The sequence below is a fragment of the Hemitrygon akajei genome, chromosome 10 (assembly GCF_048418815.1).
Source record: "Hemitrygon akajei chromosome 10, sHemAka1.3, whole genome shotgun sequence".
Taxonomy (NCBI): domain Eukaryota; kingdom Metazoa; phylum Chordata; class Chondrichthyes; order Myliobatiformes; family Dasyatidae; genus Hemitrygon; species Hemitrygon akajei.
Window position 1 is genome coordinate 148,570,330 of NC_133133.1, and position 16,916 is coordinate 148,587,245.

General features: G+C 42.0%; 1 protein-coding gene across 1 annotated transcript in view; it reads right to left on the minus strand.

The window, feature by feature from the left end:
* The window catches only part of slc23a4 (solute carrier family 23 member 4), a 73,649-nt gene that overhangs the window by 16,084 nt on the left and 40,649 nt on the right, over positions 1 to 16,916 (minus strand). The window contains exons 5-9 of the mRNA XM_073057698.1: positions 15,156 to 15,315; positions 10,452 to 10,633; positions 8,889 to 9,009; positions 7,073 to 7,229; positions 5,922 to 6,175 (exon numbers count right to left, since the gene is read on the minus strand). Coding sequence (XP_072913799.1) covers positions 5,922 to 6,175; positions 7,073 to 7,229; positions 8,889 to 9,009; positions 10,452 to 10,633; positions 15,156 to 15,315 — 874 coding nt within the window. The remainder of the gene's footprint in view (positions 1 to 5,921; positions 6,176 to 7,072; positions 7,230 to 8,888; positions 9,010 to 10,451; positions 10,634 to 15,155; positions 15,316 to 16,916) is intronic.

Sequence of the window (16,916 nt, forward strand, 5' to 3'; positions counted from 1 at the left end):
CACCACTACTCTCTGGCATCTCCCATCCAGCCACTGTTGAATCCACTTTACCACTTCAATATTAACACCTAAAGATTGAACCTTCCTAACTAACCTACCGTGCGGATTTTCATCAGTTGCAGACATGGGCGGAAAAATGGAGTTTAACTTGCTAAATGTAAAGTGTTGCACTTGGGAGATTAAATGTAAAGGCAAGGCTCATAACAGTGCTGATATATAGAGGCAAATTGCAGTCCAAGTCCATAGCTCCGTGAGTGGTTACACAGGTTGAAACGTAAGAAAGAAGGCAAATTGCAAGCTTGCCTTCATTATTAAGGAAATGAGTTCAAGCATTGGGACATCGTGTTGCAGCTTCATAGGAAACTCTAGTTAGGCTGCACTTACACTCAATTCTGGTCGCCTCATTATAGAAAGGATGTCAACACTTTGGAAAGGATGTAGAGGAAGTTTACCAGGATGCTGACTGGATTAGAGGGCATGTGCTGTAAGGAGAGGCTGGACAAATTTTAGGCTGTTTTCTCTGCAGCAGTGGAGGCTGAGGACAGATTTTATAGAGTTTTTTAAGATTATTGTGTGTATTCATGCATATTTTGACCTTTAAGGGTTGCTGTCGAGTTTCCCTGGTTGTTGCGCACTGAACGCAATGTGAGAGGGCATCCTGGGTAAATTACTTACAAGCAAAATAAACAGCAGCATGTTGCTCCTCACCTCTCCATCTCTCGTGTGTGTCTTATTCACGGCCACCTGGCTTCCCAGTACCGCAAACATAACAACTACGAAAGGCATAGATAGATTAGAAAGCCAGTATTCCCCCCCCCCCCCCCCCACCATTTAAAAAGTCCAGTACCAGAGGCCACACGTTTAAACTGAGAGAGGATAAATTTCACAGAGACATCCAGAGAGTGACGGGAGCCTGGAACGTGCTGCTGGGGACAAATATAACAGAGGTCTTCAAGAGACCCTTGGATTGACACATGAATGTGCAGGACATGGAAGAATAGGGATTTTGTGTAGGCAGAAGAGATCAGTTTTAAATTGGGCATTTGATTACTAATTTGGTTAGTATGACACAACATCGTGGACTAAAGGACCTGGATCTATGTTTCAGTGTTGTATGTTCTCACTGAGCTGAGAAGACAAGTAACCGACCATATCAGGATGGCAGCACTGGCTCTACAGTGATCTGTGCCATGGTTCATGACGGTTTCGTACGGACCGTTGATTAGGAGTCTGTACAAAACACAGCTCACCACAGTGGTTGAAATTGATCAAGAAGATGACAAGATAAATCAGGACATTATGCTGAGTATCAGGGTGTGATTTGTGCTGAAATTGATGCTTCAGTGGCCTGAGGGATACATTCCGGAAGGACCTCCCAGGTTTCCAGGTGTAAAAGGGGTGCTGCATTTCTACTGAACAAGGTGACACTACATCTGAGTGACTAATTTCCTGCACAAAGGTAGCATGACTAAGGTCATCTTCACATTCCTCTTCACAGTCTCCTTTACATTGTCAGATAGCACAGGAAACATTCTCTGAGGAGTGAGAGAAGACAGAAGAAGCTAAACTCCCATAATTTTGGTCTATCAGCTGGACACCTAGGATTATAATAGCTTGACCTTGGCTACTTTCCTTCGGGAAATTACCTATTAAATGGAGTGCCTTACAATCTTGTGCAGCCAATGCCCTCTTGCCCCTCTCAGCTGGGTATGGAGCTGTGGCTGGTGCTGCTGTTTCCCAGGCTCCTCACTTCCCTCTCAGGCTATAGTTTCTTTGCTCCTTTCCCCCCCGTTGTCTTCCACTATCAAGTTGGTGCTGCATGCTGTAGAATGCGATGAAGTCTCCACACCTGTCCTCCTTAGATGGAGAGATGTTGCCCTGCCCACTCATGCGCAATGGCTTAACGACATTATGGCCTGCTTGGACCTCGAAAAAATTCATTATTCAGTTCTTAATTCGGATCTAAAGTTCCATAAGGTCTGGGGACCTTTTATCGAGTACTTTCATAACCTTCCTCTTGACTAGGGTTTTTTTTTTCTTTTCGGTCCCTTGCTTTCAGCTCCCTTTTTTTTCTTCTGGTAGTAGGCATTATTATCCTCTGTTACTAAGTGTATTCACAGTCTGGGAGTTTGACTGTCCGGACTTACACTCTCTATATTGTGTTGTGGTCGGTCTGGAGTTGTTGTTTTTTTCTTGTGTTGTGGGGCTTGGGGAGGATACTAAGCTTACTTGTCTTTAATTTAGGTGCTTTTTTGTTAAATTCTCTTCCTTTGTAGCATATTGTTATTGTATGCTTAATTTTGCACTGTATTAATGCTCCTCATTGGGATTTGGGGTTTTTAATTTGTAAAATGTTTTGAAAAACTAATAAAAAAATTTAAAAAAAAAAAGAGATCTCCACACCTAACTGATGCACTGTAAGGCCTCTCAGGGACAATGAAGACAACTAAATCTCATCTTCTACAACATTTTATTGTAGTTGCTTGGCTCTTACGTCTACTGTTAGCTGATGAAGATGGCAAGAGCATTGTCATGAGGGGCCAGAGATGTGGAGAAAACCATCTTCCTGCAGGAGTCAAGCCTCTGGGCAGTGCCGGCTGCTAGAAACATCCAGCCGTGTTTACTCCATCAAGATGAAGGAAACGTGTGCTTCCTAAAAACGTGCCAATTACATGAAGAAATTCATCTTGTGATGTGCAATAAACCAGCTCTGTGACATTCCTGATGCACTGGTTAGCAGCAAGTCAGGAGGCGATAAAGTTGAGAGTTCACTGTCACAAAACACAAGAGCTGACTGGCAAATGAAAGGATTTGGGTGGAGACATTTGATACGTTGGACTTAATGTTCAAAGTGCAGAATAGCTAGCAATGTAGAGACTGTGTCTGAAGCCATAAGGCAGTTTCAGTCAGAGCATTCTCCCAATGGGCAAGCCTAGTTACATGCATACTCCGAGCAGGCTCAGTGCAAAACCAGTAGACCGAGTGGATGAAAGAGGAAGGAAAGCTACAAGTCATGTGAAAAAGAAAGGGGGCCCTACGTAAGCTGCCGAACTTCATAACATCTATTCAAAATCTTCCATTGCTTTAACTGTCATTGGATATGTTCTATAGAGATTCATGGCACTGAAGAAAATAACATGAAAATTATAGCCGTCCCATTTTGCCTCGGGTTAAGGGGGCAAGGGTACGGACCAGCTGTGATCAGGACAGTATCAGATAATGAGGTGAGAATACTGAGTGGTGTCCAAAGCAAACCAAAGAAAAGTGATAAGAACTATACATTTAAGGCAATCTGATTAATACAAAACATAACGAATGCAAATCAATTTATGGCCTCTTAGTTTATTGTAGGCAGGGTGGTTACCTGATATGACTCAACTACCTTTGCTGAAGCGTTGGGTACGTGTGTGGGGGAGAGGCAAACTGTTGGGTTGCCAGTGGAGCCTATCAGGGTTATGTGCCTGGAGCATGTGCTGATGGGCATAGGGTGGGGAGAATCGTTTGGACCGAGGGACGGTGTTGCAGTGCTATTTGTTCATACGTCTTTCTGTTAAAGCTATGCGTCTGCCCTCCTCAACATCAATCAGCAGGAAATTTTGTGTTGCATCAGGATAATGCCAAAGCTGCTGAGTGAAGAAGTGCTTGCGAAGGCCACCGCAAGGACAGGAAACAGACTTACAAAGAAAAGTAAGATGGTGCAAGCTTTCCTTCAATGTCCGAAAAACAAAAGAGCTGGCCAGTGGGGTTGGAGGGTGGTAGCTGGGGTGGGGGTGGTGGCTTGGGGTGCACACGCTCCTGTTTACATCAATGGTGCTGAGGTTGAGAGAGTTAACGGTTTCGAGTTCCTGGAGTGAACATCACCATTAGTCTGTCCTAGTCCAACCATGCAGGTGCCATGGTCAAGAAAGTTCGGCAGTATCTCTTCTCCCTCAGGAGGCTAAAGTCTCTGTCGACCCTTACCAACTTATAGCAATGCACGATAGAAAGCGTCCTAACCAGAGGCATCACAGCCTGGAGTGGCAACTGCCCTGTCTGTGACTCCAAGAGAGTTGTTGAATCAGCTCAGCGCGTCACAGGAAGCAGCCTCCCCACCACGGTCTCTGCTTATATTTCTCACTGTCTTGGGAATGCAGCCAGCACAGCCGAAGACCCCACCCATGCTAGGCATTCTCTCTTCTCTTCTTTCTCATCAAGCAAAATTACAAAAGCCTGAAAGCATGTGCCGCCAGGCTGAGGGACAGCTTCTACCCTGCTGTTGTAAGGGTACTGAATGGTTTCCTAATACGATAAGGTGGGCCCTTGTTCCAAGAATCTAACTTGTTACGATCTTGCACCTCCTTACTGTCTGCCTGCAATAAGGTGTAGGTAGCACTTTGCTTTTAACAAGTTATTCCACATTCTGTTATTGCTTTACCTTGTTCTGCCTCAATGCACTGTGTAATGAATCAATCTGTGTGAACAGCATGCAAGAAAACCTTATCGCTGTACATTGGTATATGTGACAATAATAAACCAATTCCAGTTCCAGGCTAGAGAGTTGGACCAGGTCAGAACGCCCCAGAGGAAAAGATGTTCACGCCTGGAGCCGATGATAGATTGTGTAGCACAGTTGGAAAGTGGGGAGAATATAATGGGATTAGTATAGGATGAGTATAAATGAATGTTTGATGGTCAGTGCATCCACTGGGCCAAGGGGGCAGTTTCTGTCCAATTCTGAGTACATAGCTGAGTCGAAGGTATTACTGGAATAGTGATTTGGCTTTCATTCGACAGTAGAAATTTCCACAAGTCTCTGTGGCAAATAGATCAGTGGGAGAGTCCACAGTCGATATGAATTATGTTAGCTGGTTCCCAGGGGTTTCAGGACAATGTCTATGCTTTTGCATGAACCCACAATGAGAAGAAACATCAATAAAGTATGGTACAGACAGCACAGATGGAGGAGTTGACAACTGTGTAAGCTCCAGAGAAGAGCATGGAGTCTACAAGCTCTTGTAATTCAGAAAAAACAGTAGCTGAATGGCCTGGATTAAGTGTAGATCAAGTTGGATGTATTTAGAGGGGACTGTTTCGAAGTTCAGAATGACATCACAGCAGATGAAAGCTTGCTAATGTCATCCCTGTACAACACAGACAGTGTAATGTGACAGTCTGAAAACAGTCATGGCAGAGTCAAAAACAGAGATGACCTCAGAAGGGAAAGCTAGAAAAATCATATGACTTTTTCAAAAGAAAAGCAAGAAAGTAGACGAGAGGACAAAGGAAAGCATCAGTATCTACAGATTGTCAGGGTGGGAATCTGGACGCAAGATGGTCTGAAAACAGAGATGGAGAGGCTGAAGTATAACCAAAGTAGCATATGTTGCAACTGAATGCCTAGTATTGTGTAATATACCAAATGAAAAGTTAATTGTAACCCTAGGTTAAAAGTGTAATCAACATGTTCTGTTTCTGTCTGGTGGGAGACAACATGTTGGTAGGTAAACTCAGCAGGTCGGGCAGCATCCGTTGAAAGAAGCAGAAAACGTTCACTGCTTCTTTCAATGGATGCTGCCCGACCTGCTGAGTTCATCCAGTTTTTTTGTACGTCTTGATTTGACCACAGCATCTGCAGTGCACTTTGTGTTTAATGTTGGTAGGTAAGATATTTTCAAAGACCCAGGATACTGTCTTTCAGTGCTTTCTTTCCCCTGTCTGCCCATCTGAGTCCTGTTTTAGCTGACAAGAAGTCAGGAAGGGGAAGTCACAGTTATTTTTATGTAATGGCAACTAATTATAGAATAGGCATAATTAACAGAAATCGTATAAGGATTGAAACGAGGAAACATTGATTTCTAATAAAATTATTCCTGGAATTATTGGGAGATTATCAGCAGGTAAATTGGAGAGGATCAATTTCCCATTCGAACTTCATTTAATACCTTAGTGATACCCAGAGCACCAACATTCTCACTGTAAGAGGTGGTTCCATTGCCTGTACCCCAAGCTCCAGCAAGAAGACAGCCGATCCCTTCAATGCCGATGCCTCGGTTAATGGCTTCTCTTGGTGGAAGAGGAGCCCCACAGAGCCGGGCGCAGGCGTGATAGTCTCCAACAGACTCAATCATTGAAGAGATCACTCCAGCAAGAATTCCAAAGGTACCAGCCAGGCTGACAGTTGGTAGTCCCCACTGCCCTGAACACAGAACGATAAAGTCATGGTATTACAGGCTGCATTATTGGATTGTGTAAGCTCATAGCCTACCACAGGATAGAGATTTCAGTGTTAGATAGTCACTCAGTGTATCGGCAAAGCATGTCCCCAGCTTAAGGTCCGGAGAGGTTTGACTCCAGGATGTCAACTGCATTGTTTTGGACCCTGTCCCTGGCTGTTGACAAACATCAGCTGCCTGTTAAGTGAGAGTAGAACTTCAAGCCCAAAAACACTGATGCAAGTGCCTAAGGAACAGGTTCTTATGTAAGTCAGAATCCCCTCAGGGATTGGGAGGACATACCTTCTTTGCAACAAATGGAACAAGGCTGCTGCTGATCCTCTCACACAAAGAAGACAAAAAAATAAAATTATCACCCTTATAGATCTAGTCTCCTATCTAAGTCATTCTGGAGGGACCAGTATGCCAACTTCCCCATGCAGGATCTGGTTGGAACAGAACCGGGCACAGTAGTATCACAGAACGTTGTTCCATATTAAAGAAAGACCTTGTGCGTTTACTGTGGGGCCCATCTAAACAATGTAGCTAACTGAAACTGGAGTCTTTGTGGGGAAAGCCAGATTGTAATGTACCCATTTTGAACAACTTGTTTTTTTGCCAAAGCCAGTGGTACTGTACACTGACAGCAGGAGCGGCTGGACTGGATTAATACGATGTTACCGAGACTGCACTAGGAGAGAACATCTAGCTGTAGAAGTTACAGACACTGATCTGCACAATAACAAGGCCATTAGTTGATTCCAACACACCAAGGGATGGCCAACAAACACTTGATTTCCAGGTAGAACTTAAGGTCAACAATTTATAATTTAAACAAGGTGAAAACTTTGAACTTCAGTACAACATGATGTTTTGCTTACCAGGGTATGGAATGCGAAACCATTCAGCACGACTGATAACAGTACTCTTTATATCTGTTCTTGCATAATATCCATAAGCATTAGGATCATCAGGAAAGACATTAAAATATGTCAGTAGAAAACTAATGACCCATGAAACTACAATTCCAAAGAGCACCTGCACATAAAATCAAATAACACATTCTTTGAAATAATCAGTTTCACTATTGTCACAAACACTCTGATCATGGAAAGTTGTAGAACTATTGCTCCTCAAAGCTCTGTGGGAATACTACTTTCTCTTAATAATATGCAATGGGAACCTAAGCTTATAAAAACAGTTTGACCCTGTCATTAGCTGAGCTTTTACCACCAGATTTTTCATACTTTGCTTAACAGAAAAGAGAACTTGGATTGTCTCTGAATTGGTCCAGGACAGAGATAAAAATGTTGTAGGTCCATCCATTGGACAGTACAATATTTCTCAGGAGAGTCATTGGGACGGGGAGGTGAGCAGTGGGTTGTGGATGGTCGAACTCAAGGCAGCGTTTTTCTTTAGTTTCTCTTCTATTCCTCTCATCTTCTCACATCTTGCTGGTAAGTCCTTCATTGTTATTGATAATTAGCAGTGTGAGTTATATCATAGGAATACGGATTCTCAACTGTTTAGTTCAGCTCTGCTATCAACTAACGTACCCCCATGGTAGCTGATATTGTTAATTACATCGTCCATTCAACCTTTATCATCTTCTAGAAAACTGATTTGAGCTTTATGATTCTTTCAAGCACAGAAGTCACCCCTGCCATCCTCTCCAATGTCACTGAACGTGTTGCACCTCCCAAATTTGAACAAACCTTGAACTGGTAAGAGGCCAGAAGGAGAGGATGAGGTGGTTAAGAATTGCAGAAATGGAGGAGATGATAAAACACGGCCAGGGTTGGGACTTGGGAAGGATGGGTTTTGAGGAATATAAAGAGTAGGTTCCACGTGAATATATTTTAAATTCAAAAACTGTTGAACTTTGCAATCTCTGATATCTGGAAGAAAGTAAAATAGTTTTCATGAAGCACGGAATATAGTGGGGGATAAAATGGAACGGCACACCACAACACCATTGAGATAGAGTGAACTGCTGCTACTGTAGAAAGAGGTCAAGAGCTAAGTGCTTCCAAATTTATTTATCCACACTTTATTTAAACAAATAGGGGATGGTGCATTTGTTTCTTTTATTCATGTAAATCTAATTTCCTCTTATTTTCCAAAGAGTACTCTCAATTTAAAATTACTAATAACATTAGCAAGAACTAAATTCAGTTTTGAGATTTCATTATGCTGTGGGTTGGTGGACTATTGAACACTGCCAGAAACAGAGATCATTGCAATTGATTCATCTTTTAAAGGAAGAGTGAATAAATTCAAAGCACACAGTAAGGATCCTACTGTATGTGAAAAGTGCTGAATTCATGTCAGTTTAGTACTTCATGGAACTGGGCGCACTGTATTCAATTGTTGTAGTTTAATATTAAGAGATATTGAAGATCCATAGAATTCCTAGTGGGGGGAGTTGGAAAGTTGGTGGAGCTGAGTGAAATTATTGTGTGATACTAGATGATTTACTTCGCTCATGACTGACAATCTTATTTGGGTGGATTGTTTTGGTTGCTTGAGAAAAGAAAGAATTGTATTTTGCAACAGCAATATCCTCAGTTATAAACATAAAAGTAAAAACTTTGAGGATGTTTATCTGTTTGAGGGAGTTCATGGTGACATCACACTTTCTGTTATTTTAACTTTTACAAGATTGTATTTATAATTGTAAATATTGTTGTTACATACCGGGAACATTTGGAAAATTTTCAGCCAATTAATATGGCACCTTTTACTCCTACTAAAAGAAGGAAAAGGTACTGGCACATTCCGCAGATATTGGGAGAATATTACAATGAAACCTGTAGTCCTGAAACACAATTTCATAACAAGCAATGTTAATTGTCAAACATGGTTTAAACAGTTCTTATCACAGCTGCAATTGTGAGCGATTGTCTTAGCTGGTTTATTCTAACAGAAAGTAATCATCTTAGTCGCTTTCCTTGTGTGGTAAGCGACTTGACTTGACTTGACTTGATCGCAAGACCCTGTTGGACATTGCTAATGTGAAAAGCTGCAAGTCCAATTCATTGGTTCATAGTGGACAGTGGGGGAGCTCAGTCGTAGTGAGGACTGACTCCGCCGCCTCCTGGGTGCCTGTATACAGGTGACACCACTAGCAGCCTGTTTACAGCCACCCAGGGGGCATCGGAGTCAGTGTGCTCTATCGGAGTGCCAGAGGCGGCGTGGTGCAGCATCCAAGCTGGGGTCTGTTCGCTCGGCAGAAGTCAAGCTGTATTGCATTTGACTGCAGACTGTTGCGACATTCAATGACCTAGACAATATATCTCTTAGTGTGTGACTGTATTTTACTATCTTATATGTGCTATAGTGCCTTGTACTGCGATTTGCACCCCGTCCCCAGAGTAACTCTGTTTTGTTTGGCTGCATTCATGGGTATTCAAGTACAGCATGGTTGAATGACAATTAAACTTGAACTTGAATAATCCAAATCCAATCAACTGAGAATTAATTACCTAAATTTGACTGTACTTTGTCTGATGCCCATCATTTAATGTAGGTTAAACATTAAAAAAAAAGAGAATGGTTGTTGCTTAGTTACTAATTTGGTTCAGTTTGATCCTACTTTAGTTGGCGTTCTGTGGGGGCTTTGCCTCTTTTCCCTGTGATAGTGCAGGCCTCTCCCAGCTCTACAGCACCCCCCCCCTCCCACAGCAGGCTGACACACTTGGTTGATACACTAACTGGGTTAGGTGACCCCTTTTGGAGGAGAATCTGGTGAGACAGACTATGTCACAGGGAAGTAAGTTAAGCAATAGGACAGATTTTTTTGACTGAGAGAACTTGATTGGTTGAATAACCTTGTTCTAGTTATAAGATAATGAGAAACACTGGGCAAAGAACAACTACATTAATTATCTTCTGTCGTTGTCATTTACAACTTAGTAATTATTAATATGTATTAATTCTAGACATTCTTAATAGTTCCGTTGAAGTTTTTTTTTAGTGTGTTGCACCAGACAGTCAGCCATTCTTGTTTGGCACGTGGTGTCAGGATTGGTCTCCTTTCGGATTAACCGGGTCACGTTCCTGAACTCGACCATTGTATTTTTTACGAGGCCCAGTGGCCAGCTCGACGCTCGACCTGGCACGGATGGAAAGCGTGCTCGGGAGTGGCCCGACTTGGATTCGAACTCGGGAGCCTTCACTCCGGAGTCCGGCGCTGATGCCACTGCGCCACTGCCGCCCGTTGAAGTACTTGCAAGTTTTGATTTAATACTGAATACTTACATGCCTGAAATACCCCAGTGGGTGCCTGCATCATTCCCTGCTGAATTAAAAAGGGCCAGTCCAATCAGTGAGATGGTCGGAGCGATAGTTAATGGGCCAATGTACCGCATCAAAAATCCAATCAAACCAGAAAAACCCACAAACACTTGGAAGCAGGCTGCCACCATGACTGCTCCCTGAATCTGCAAACAATGAGATGATCTGGTTACCATGGTGCTTGTTCTGCACCTTTCAGACAAGATGGCCACTAAGCAAACAGGAAATTCCATCACTCTGAAAATTATTCACTGCTTTTCAGATGCACTAATTGTCACTAAGAAACATATTTTCCACTCAGAATATTTAGGCTCCTGGCTCCAAATAGAAATTTAAAAATTGTTGATGTTACCAAATTAATCAGTTTATTGCAGAATATAGGGTAAATAGGCTCTGCATTGGCATGTCTGGGCCAAAGGGACTTCTTCCGTGCTATACTCTATGTAACCCTACAAATGCATAGCAACCAGATCCAATCATCACATTCTTCAGTCAGAATACACAAAAGGTGAGCAAAATATATAGATTGGCCAAAATACAGGATGAATAAACAATTCATCTTTCCCATTGTTGCAATCTCCCATTGTTCTATATCAATATCGGAGAATCTGGCAGCACAAAAAGACATTAGCTAGTCCACCTAATCCAGGTTCACACTTTGAAAATATACCAAAGCATACTTGCTATTTTTTTCTGAAATGACTGCTGAAATAAGTCAGTTTTACAAACAAAACAGTTCCTTAATCAAAACCCCAACATTCAGATGAAAAATGCTCAGATCACGAATGGCATTGATTAGATGCAGATGATCACTCCTTTTGCACCACCCCAAACATTTGTTTTTGCCTTAACCACATCAGAGAACGGTACACTTCTTCTGCATTAATACAGTGGATTCTAGTTAATTGGGCCGTTGGTTAATTGGAGCAACTGCTTATTTGGGGCAATTCTTAGAGAACAAAAACTAATCAAGAAAATAGTTGTGAGTTCCTTCATTTATTTGGGACACTATGCTACTTAGGGACAGGAGATCATTACTGAACAGTTTCTAACTAGCATCAGTCTGTGCAATTGCATGGCTGTTAGACAAGGTATTGACAACCATCTTGAATGTCACAATGAACATGAAGGCTTGGAGGATGCATTCGTTGGAAGCATTGTATGAAGGTAGTCTACTATCTGCGCTGATCTGGATCATTCAGTCAAATGAACATGGCAGCATACACTGTATGTATTTCTCCATTAAAGACTCTTAGGAACTGATATACATTTTTATAGTCCTATAGAAGTATTGATAAAATACATAATTTGTTACTGAGTTGAATGGTAGTTTGTCTTTTTTATACCTTTTTAACAGGCACGTAGGCCAGAGGGGATGTGGTGGCTCTGTTAGTAAAAAGTGAAATTGTGAGTGAGTGAGGTCTCTGCTGGTCAGGGGCGACCATGGACGTTGCGTCCTAGCTATCTGGACACACGAGCCAGGTCAGTACGATATGGAGAGCAAGCACTCCCTCTTCATGCATCTGATGAACCCAAAGGAATGGCAGAGACTGTTACAGTTTGGTACCAGCAGCATCACAGGAATTGACAGTCTCTGTTGAACTCAACGTGAGACTGCCTTTTGGACTCCAACTCTGAATTCTTCCCCCAGGTTTTACTCCTGAAGCCTTCCTCATGAGCAGGTATGGCCTCAAGGCTGTGGATGTTTGAGATCAGACTTTTCCTTCTCCAAAAAAAAGATGAAATCAAATCATTAGGAAGAGGTGACATAGGATAGGAAGGTGTTGAATCATTGTGGGTAGAGCTAATAAACTGCAAGTGTCAAGAGACCCTGATGGGAGTTATTACAGACCATCAAACAGTAGCAAAGACATGATCTACAAATTACAACAGGGGATAGAAAATGCACATCAAAAAGGCAATATTACTATAGTCATGGGGGATTTCAATATGCAGGTAGATTTGAAAAATCAGGTTGGTGCTGGATACTAGAGAGAGAGTTTGTAGAAAGCCTACAAGATGGCTTTTTAGAGCAGCTTATGGTTGAGTCCACTAGGGGGTTAGCTAATCTGGAATGGGTGTTGTGCAATGAATCAGAATTGATTAGGGAGCTTAAGGTAAAGGAACCCTTAGGATAGAGTGATCATAATGTGATAGAATTCACCCTGCAATTTGAGGAGGAACTAAAGTCAGATGTATCAATATTACAGTGGAGTAAAGGGAATTACAGAGGCACGAGAGCAGAGCTGGCCAAGATTGATTAGAAGGGAACAGGGATGACAGCAGAGCAGCAATGGCTAGAGATTCTGGAAGCAATTCGGAAGGCACAGGATAGATACATCCCAATGAAGAAGAGGTATTCTAAAGGCAGGATGACAAAATCACGGCTGACAAGAGAAGTCAAAGTCAATATAAAAGCCAAAGAAACGGCATATAAGAGATCAGAAATTATTGGGAAGTTAGAGGATTGGAAAGCTTTTAAACTAACAGAAGACAACTAAAAAAAGTCATAAAGAAGGAAAGATGGAATATGAAGGTAAGCTAGCCAATAATATTAAAGAGGATACTTAAATTATTTCAGATATATGAAGTGTAAGAGAGAGTCGGGAGTAGTAATCGGACAACTGGAAAATGATGCAGTAGCGGTAGTAATGAGGGACAAGGAAATGGCAGACAAACAGAGTAAGTATTTTGCATCAGTCTTCACTGTGGAAGATGCTAGAGGTATACCAGAAGTTCGAGTGTGTCAGGGACTAGGGAGAAGGTGCTTGGAAAACTGAAAGTTCTGAAGGTATGTAAGCCACCTAGACCAGAGGGCTTACACCCCAGGGTGGCTGAAGAGATAGTGAAGGCAATAGCAACGAATTTTCAAGAATCATTAGATACTGGCATGGTTCTAGAAAACTGGAAAATTGCAAATGCCACTCCACTCTTCAAGAAGGGAGAGGCAGAAGAAAGGAAATTAAAGGCCAGTTAGTCTGACCTCAGTGGTTGGGAAGACGTTGGAGTTGATTGTTCAAGATGTAGCTTCAGGGATACTTGGAGGCACATGATAAAGCAGGCCAAAGTGAGAATGGTTTCCTTAAGTGAAAAGTTTGTCTGACGAATCTGTTGGAATTCTTTGAAGAAGTAACAAACAGGATAGACAAACAGAATTGTTGTATGTTGGTACTTGGATTTTAAGAAGACCTTTGACAAGGTGCCACACACGAGGCTGCTTAACAAACTACGAAACAATGGTATTACAGGAAAGGTTCTAACATAGATAAAGCAGTGGCTGATTGGCAGGAGCCGAAGTGTGGGAATAAAGGGAGCTTTTTCTGGTTGGCTGCCAATGTCTAGTGGTGTTGCATAGGGGGCTGTTGGGACCACTTCTTTTTAGGTTATATGTCAATGATTTGGATGACAGAATTGATGGATTTGTGACCAAGTTTGAGGATGATACAAAGATAGATGGAGTGGCTGGTAGTGTTGAGGAAGTAGAAAGGCTACATAAGGACTTAGAGAGATTAGGAGAATGAGCAAAGAAGTGGCAGATGGAATACAGTGTTGGGAAGCATATGGTCATGCACTTTGTTAGAAGAAGTGTAAGTGCAAACTATTTTCTAAATGGAGAGAAAATTCAAAACTACGATGGGCAAAGGGACTTGCAGTTTGAGTGGGTGGTGAGGAAGACAAATGCAATGTCAGCATTCATTTCAAGGGGATTAGAATATAAAAACAAGGATGTAATGTTGAGGCTTTATAAGGTACTGAAGAGGCCTCACTTGGAGTATTATGAACAGTTTTGGACCCCTTATGTTATAAAGAATGTACTGACATTGGAGAGGGTTCAAAGATTCACAAAATGATTCTGCAATTGAAAGGCTTATCATCTGAGAAGCATTTGACGGCTCTGGGCCTGTACTCACTGGAATTCAGAAGAATTTGGGGTGGGTCTGAAATCTGATTGAAACCTAACAAATGTTGAAAGGCCTCGATAGAGTGGATGTGGAGAGGATGTGTGCTCTGGTGGAGGAGAATAAGATCACAACCTCAGAATAGCAGGACGTCTATTTAGAATGGAGCTGAGGGCAAATTTCTTTAGCCAGAGAATGGTGAGTCTGTGGAATTTGTTGCCCCAGGTGGCTGTGAAGGCCCAGTTATTGGGTATATTTAAGGCAGATGTTGATAGATACTCAGTTAGCCAGGGCATGAAGGGATATGGGCATAAGGCAGAAGACTGGGGCTGAGAGGGAAATGGACCAGCTATGATGAAATGGTGGAGCAGACTCAATGGGTCAAATGGCCTAATTTTGCTCCTATATCTTATGGTCTTAAGGTGCTATTTCCATGAAACTTTGGTTGATTGGGGAAGCTGCTTAATTAGGCCAAAATGTACTAGTCCTGATATATCCCAATTAACTAGATTCCACTGTATACCATCCTGATTTTCACGTGAACCATTTAATCAAATTATTGTTTTAAATTTCACACTTGAAATGAAGATCCATTAGAAACAGGGATAAATCTGGTTAAATCCCAATTCTTGGCATATAGAGCCCTTGCATTAATGGAATTTATCTTTTAGTTTACCACTCTGGCCTAGGTTCATGCCCAGGTACTGGGTCACTAACTCATTGTATCAAGCACTCCCCTTAGAATTAAGTCTCTAGTGCTTTGAGGTACCTCTCGTAAGCGTGTTTGCCAGACTTCGATGAAGATGGGGTCACTACTATTGACCATTGTCTTGTTGAAGGTCCATTCTGGGCATTTAAATTTGGGCAAGGACAGCATGGCCAAAGTAGGTGTTAGGAAAGCAAAAGTCCCTCCTTGAATAATGGGCAACCTGAAATAAACAGAGCATTTTGGTCACTGCACAATTACTACAATTTAATGCATTTTGAACAGTTTCATTTTTGCATGTGCACATAACATTTCAGTCTTTGCATTAGCACTGTGAATGGCCCTCTCACAGTATCTGTTTCTGATCCTGTTGGACTCTGAGAAATAGGGCGTTTCTTTCATTTATCAAAGCTAGCAGATGCATGCAATACCATTGGCACATGTCCTATGCTCAAGTGAAATGCAGAGGTAGGGCCTTGATTGGAATACTTGGTCTGGGCTGATAATGGGGACCACTTACCTTTGGGTCAACATGGGAATGGAGAAGATGAGCTCTATATCTGTGCTCCACGGTGGATCTCTTTTCATCAATATGCTTTAAATACTTGCTGCTGGAACATGGAGAACAAATCCTACCCATACACAGCAAACACTCACTCTAACTGAATATAGGCAATGGTTCTCAATTTCCTGTTCTATCTTTCTAGAGCTGTGAAGAAATTTGAAAACCACACTCTTATGTACACTTTATATTATCAACATCAATGTTGAATGTTCAAGGTAAGATTTTATTTGATAACATCCTTAATCTTTCAAAGACAGTCTATTTGAATTAAACAATTATTGTTTAGTTTAAACATACTGTCCTAGCAATTGTTTAGTGCTTGGAATTTCTTTTTTAGTCGGCAGACTATAGTGGCCTAATGAATGTTTTCTTTACCAATGAAGTTAGACAAGTTGTCAGCAAAGGTAAGGATCACCTGACGGAAAGGTAGGGTGAAAGTATCACAGAGAAGAGAAGCATAAAGTAAGGAGGAGAGTCTGAGAGTTTGAAGATTAGATTTTCAAAAGTTGGGTAATCTTCAAGAGCAGAGTGATTGGCAGAGATCCGGAGTTAAGGTTGTCTGTTGGGAGGATAATGTGTTTCAGATTGGAGGCCAATAGAAATACCTACATTGAAGCTGTGTGTTTGTGGGCCGTGTGGAAGTCATGGTGAGGCATTGCTGGAGATCAGTTGAGCTGGGGATTGGCCTGAAATCACAGATCATCAGCACAGGAGTTGGGCTGCAGGTTGGAGCAGTAGTAGGTGTTTTGATAGAGGAGGGAGAGGATTTGTGGCACTGGGTGAGCCACCATCATAGCAAACTACTTTACCTAAGAAGACTTACTCAAAGTTGTGTCCCAGGCCAATATAGCACAAGCAACTTGGTCATGGCTCTTTGATGAATGACAAGCCAGGCCTGACATGCATTTTGAAAACATTTTACTGCAATATGAAGGCTATTCCATTTTTAAATTCCATAAGCATCAACCAAAATCACTATCTGCCTTTTCTTGTGAACATGTGGGCTATGCCCACAGGCCAGAAAGCAGCCAGATGTCCTACCCTGTATCTCAAAATATGCAAAGGGAACTCCTTCCTGTACTGCATGGAAGCAGCATGTAAGAAACCCACCCCTTCCAGAAAATGATATAGCCCCACTGCCAGTGTAATCTGAGCAGGGAAAAATCCTACTTCATAGCCTAATTGCTGTCTCTCCATTTCCAGTACAAGTAGATAGATAGATACTTTCTTCATCCCAAAGGAAATTACAGTGTCACAGT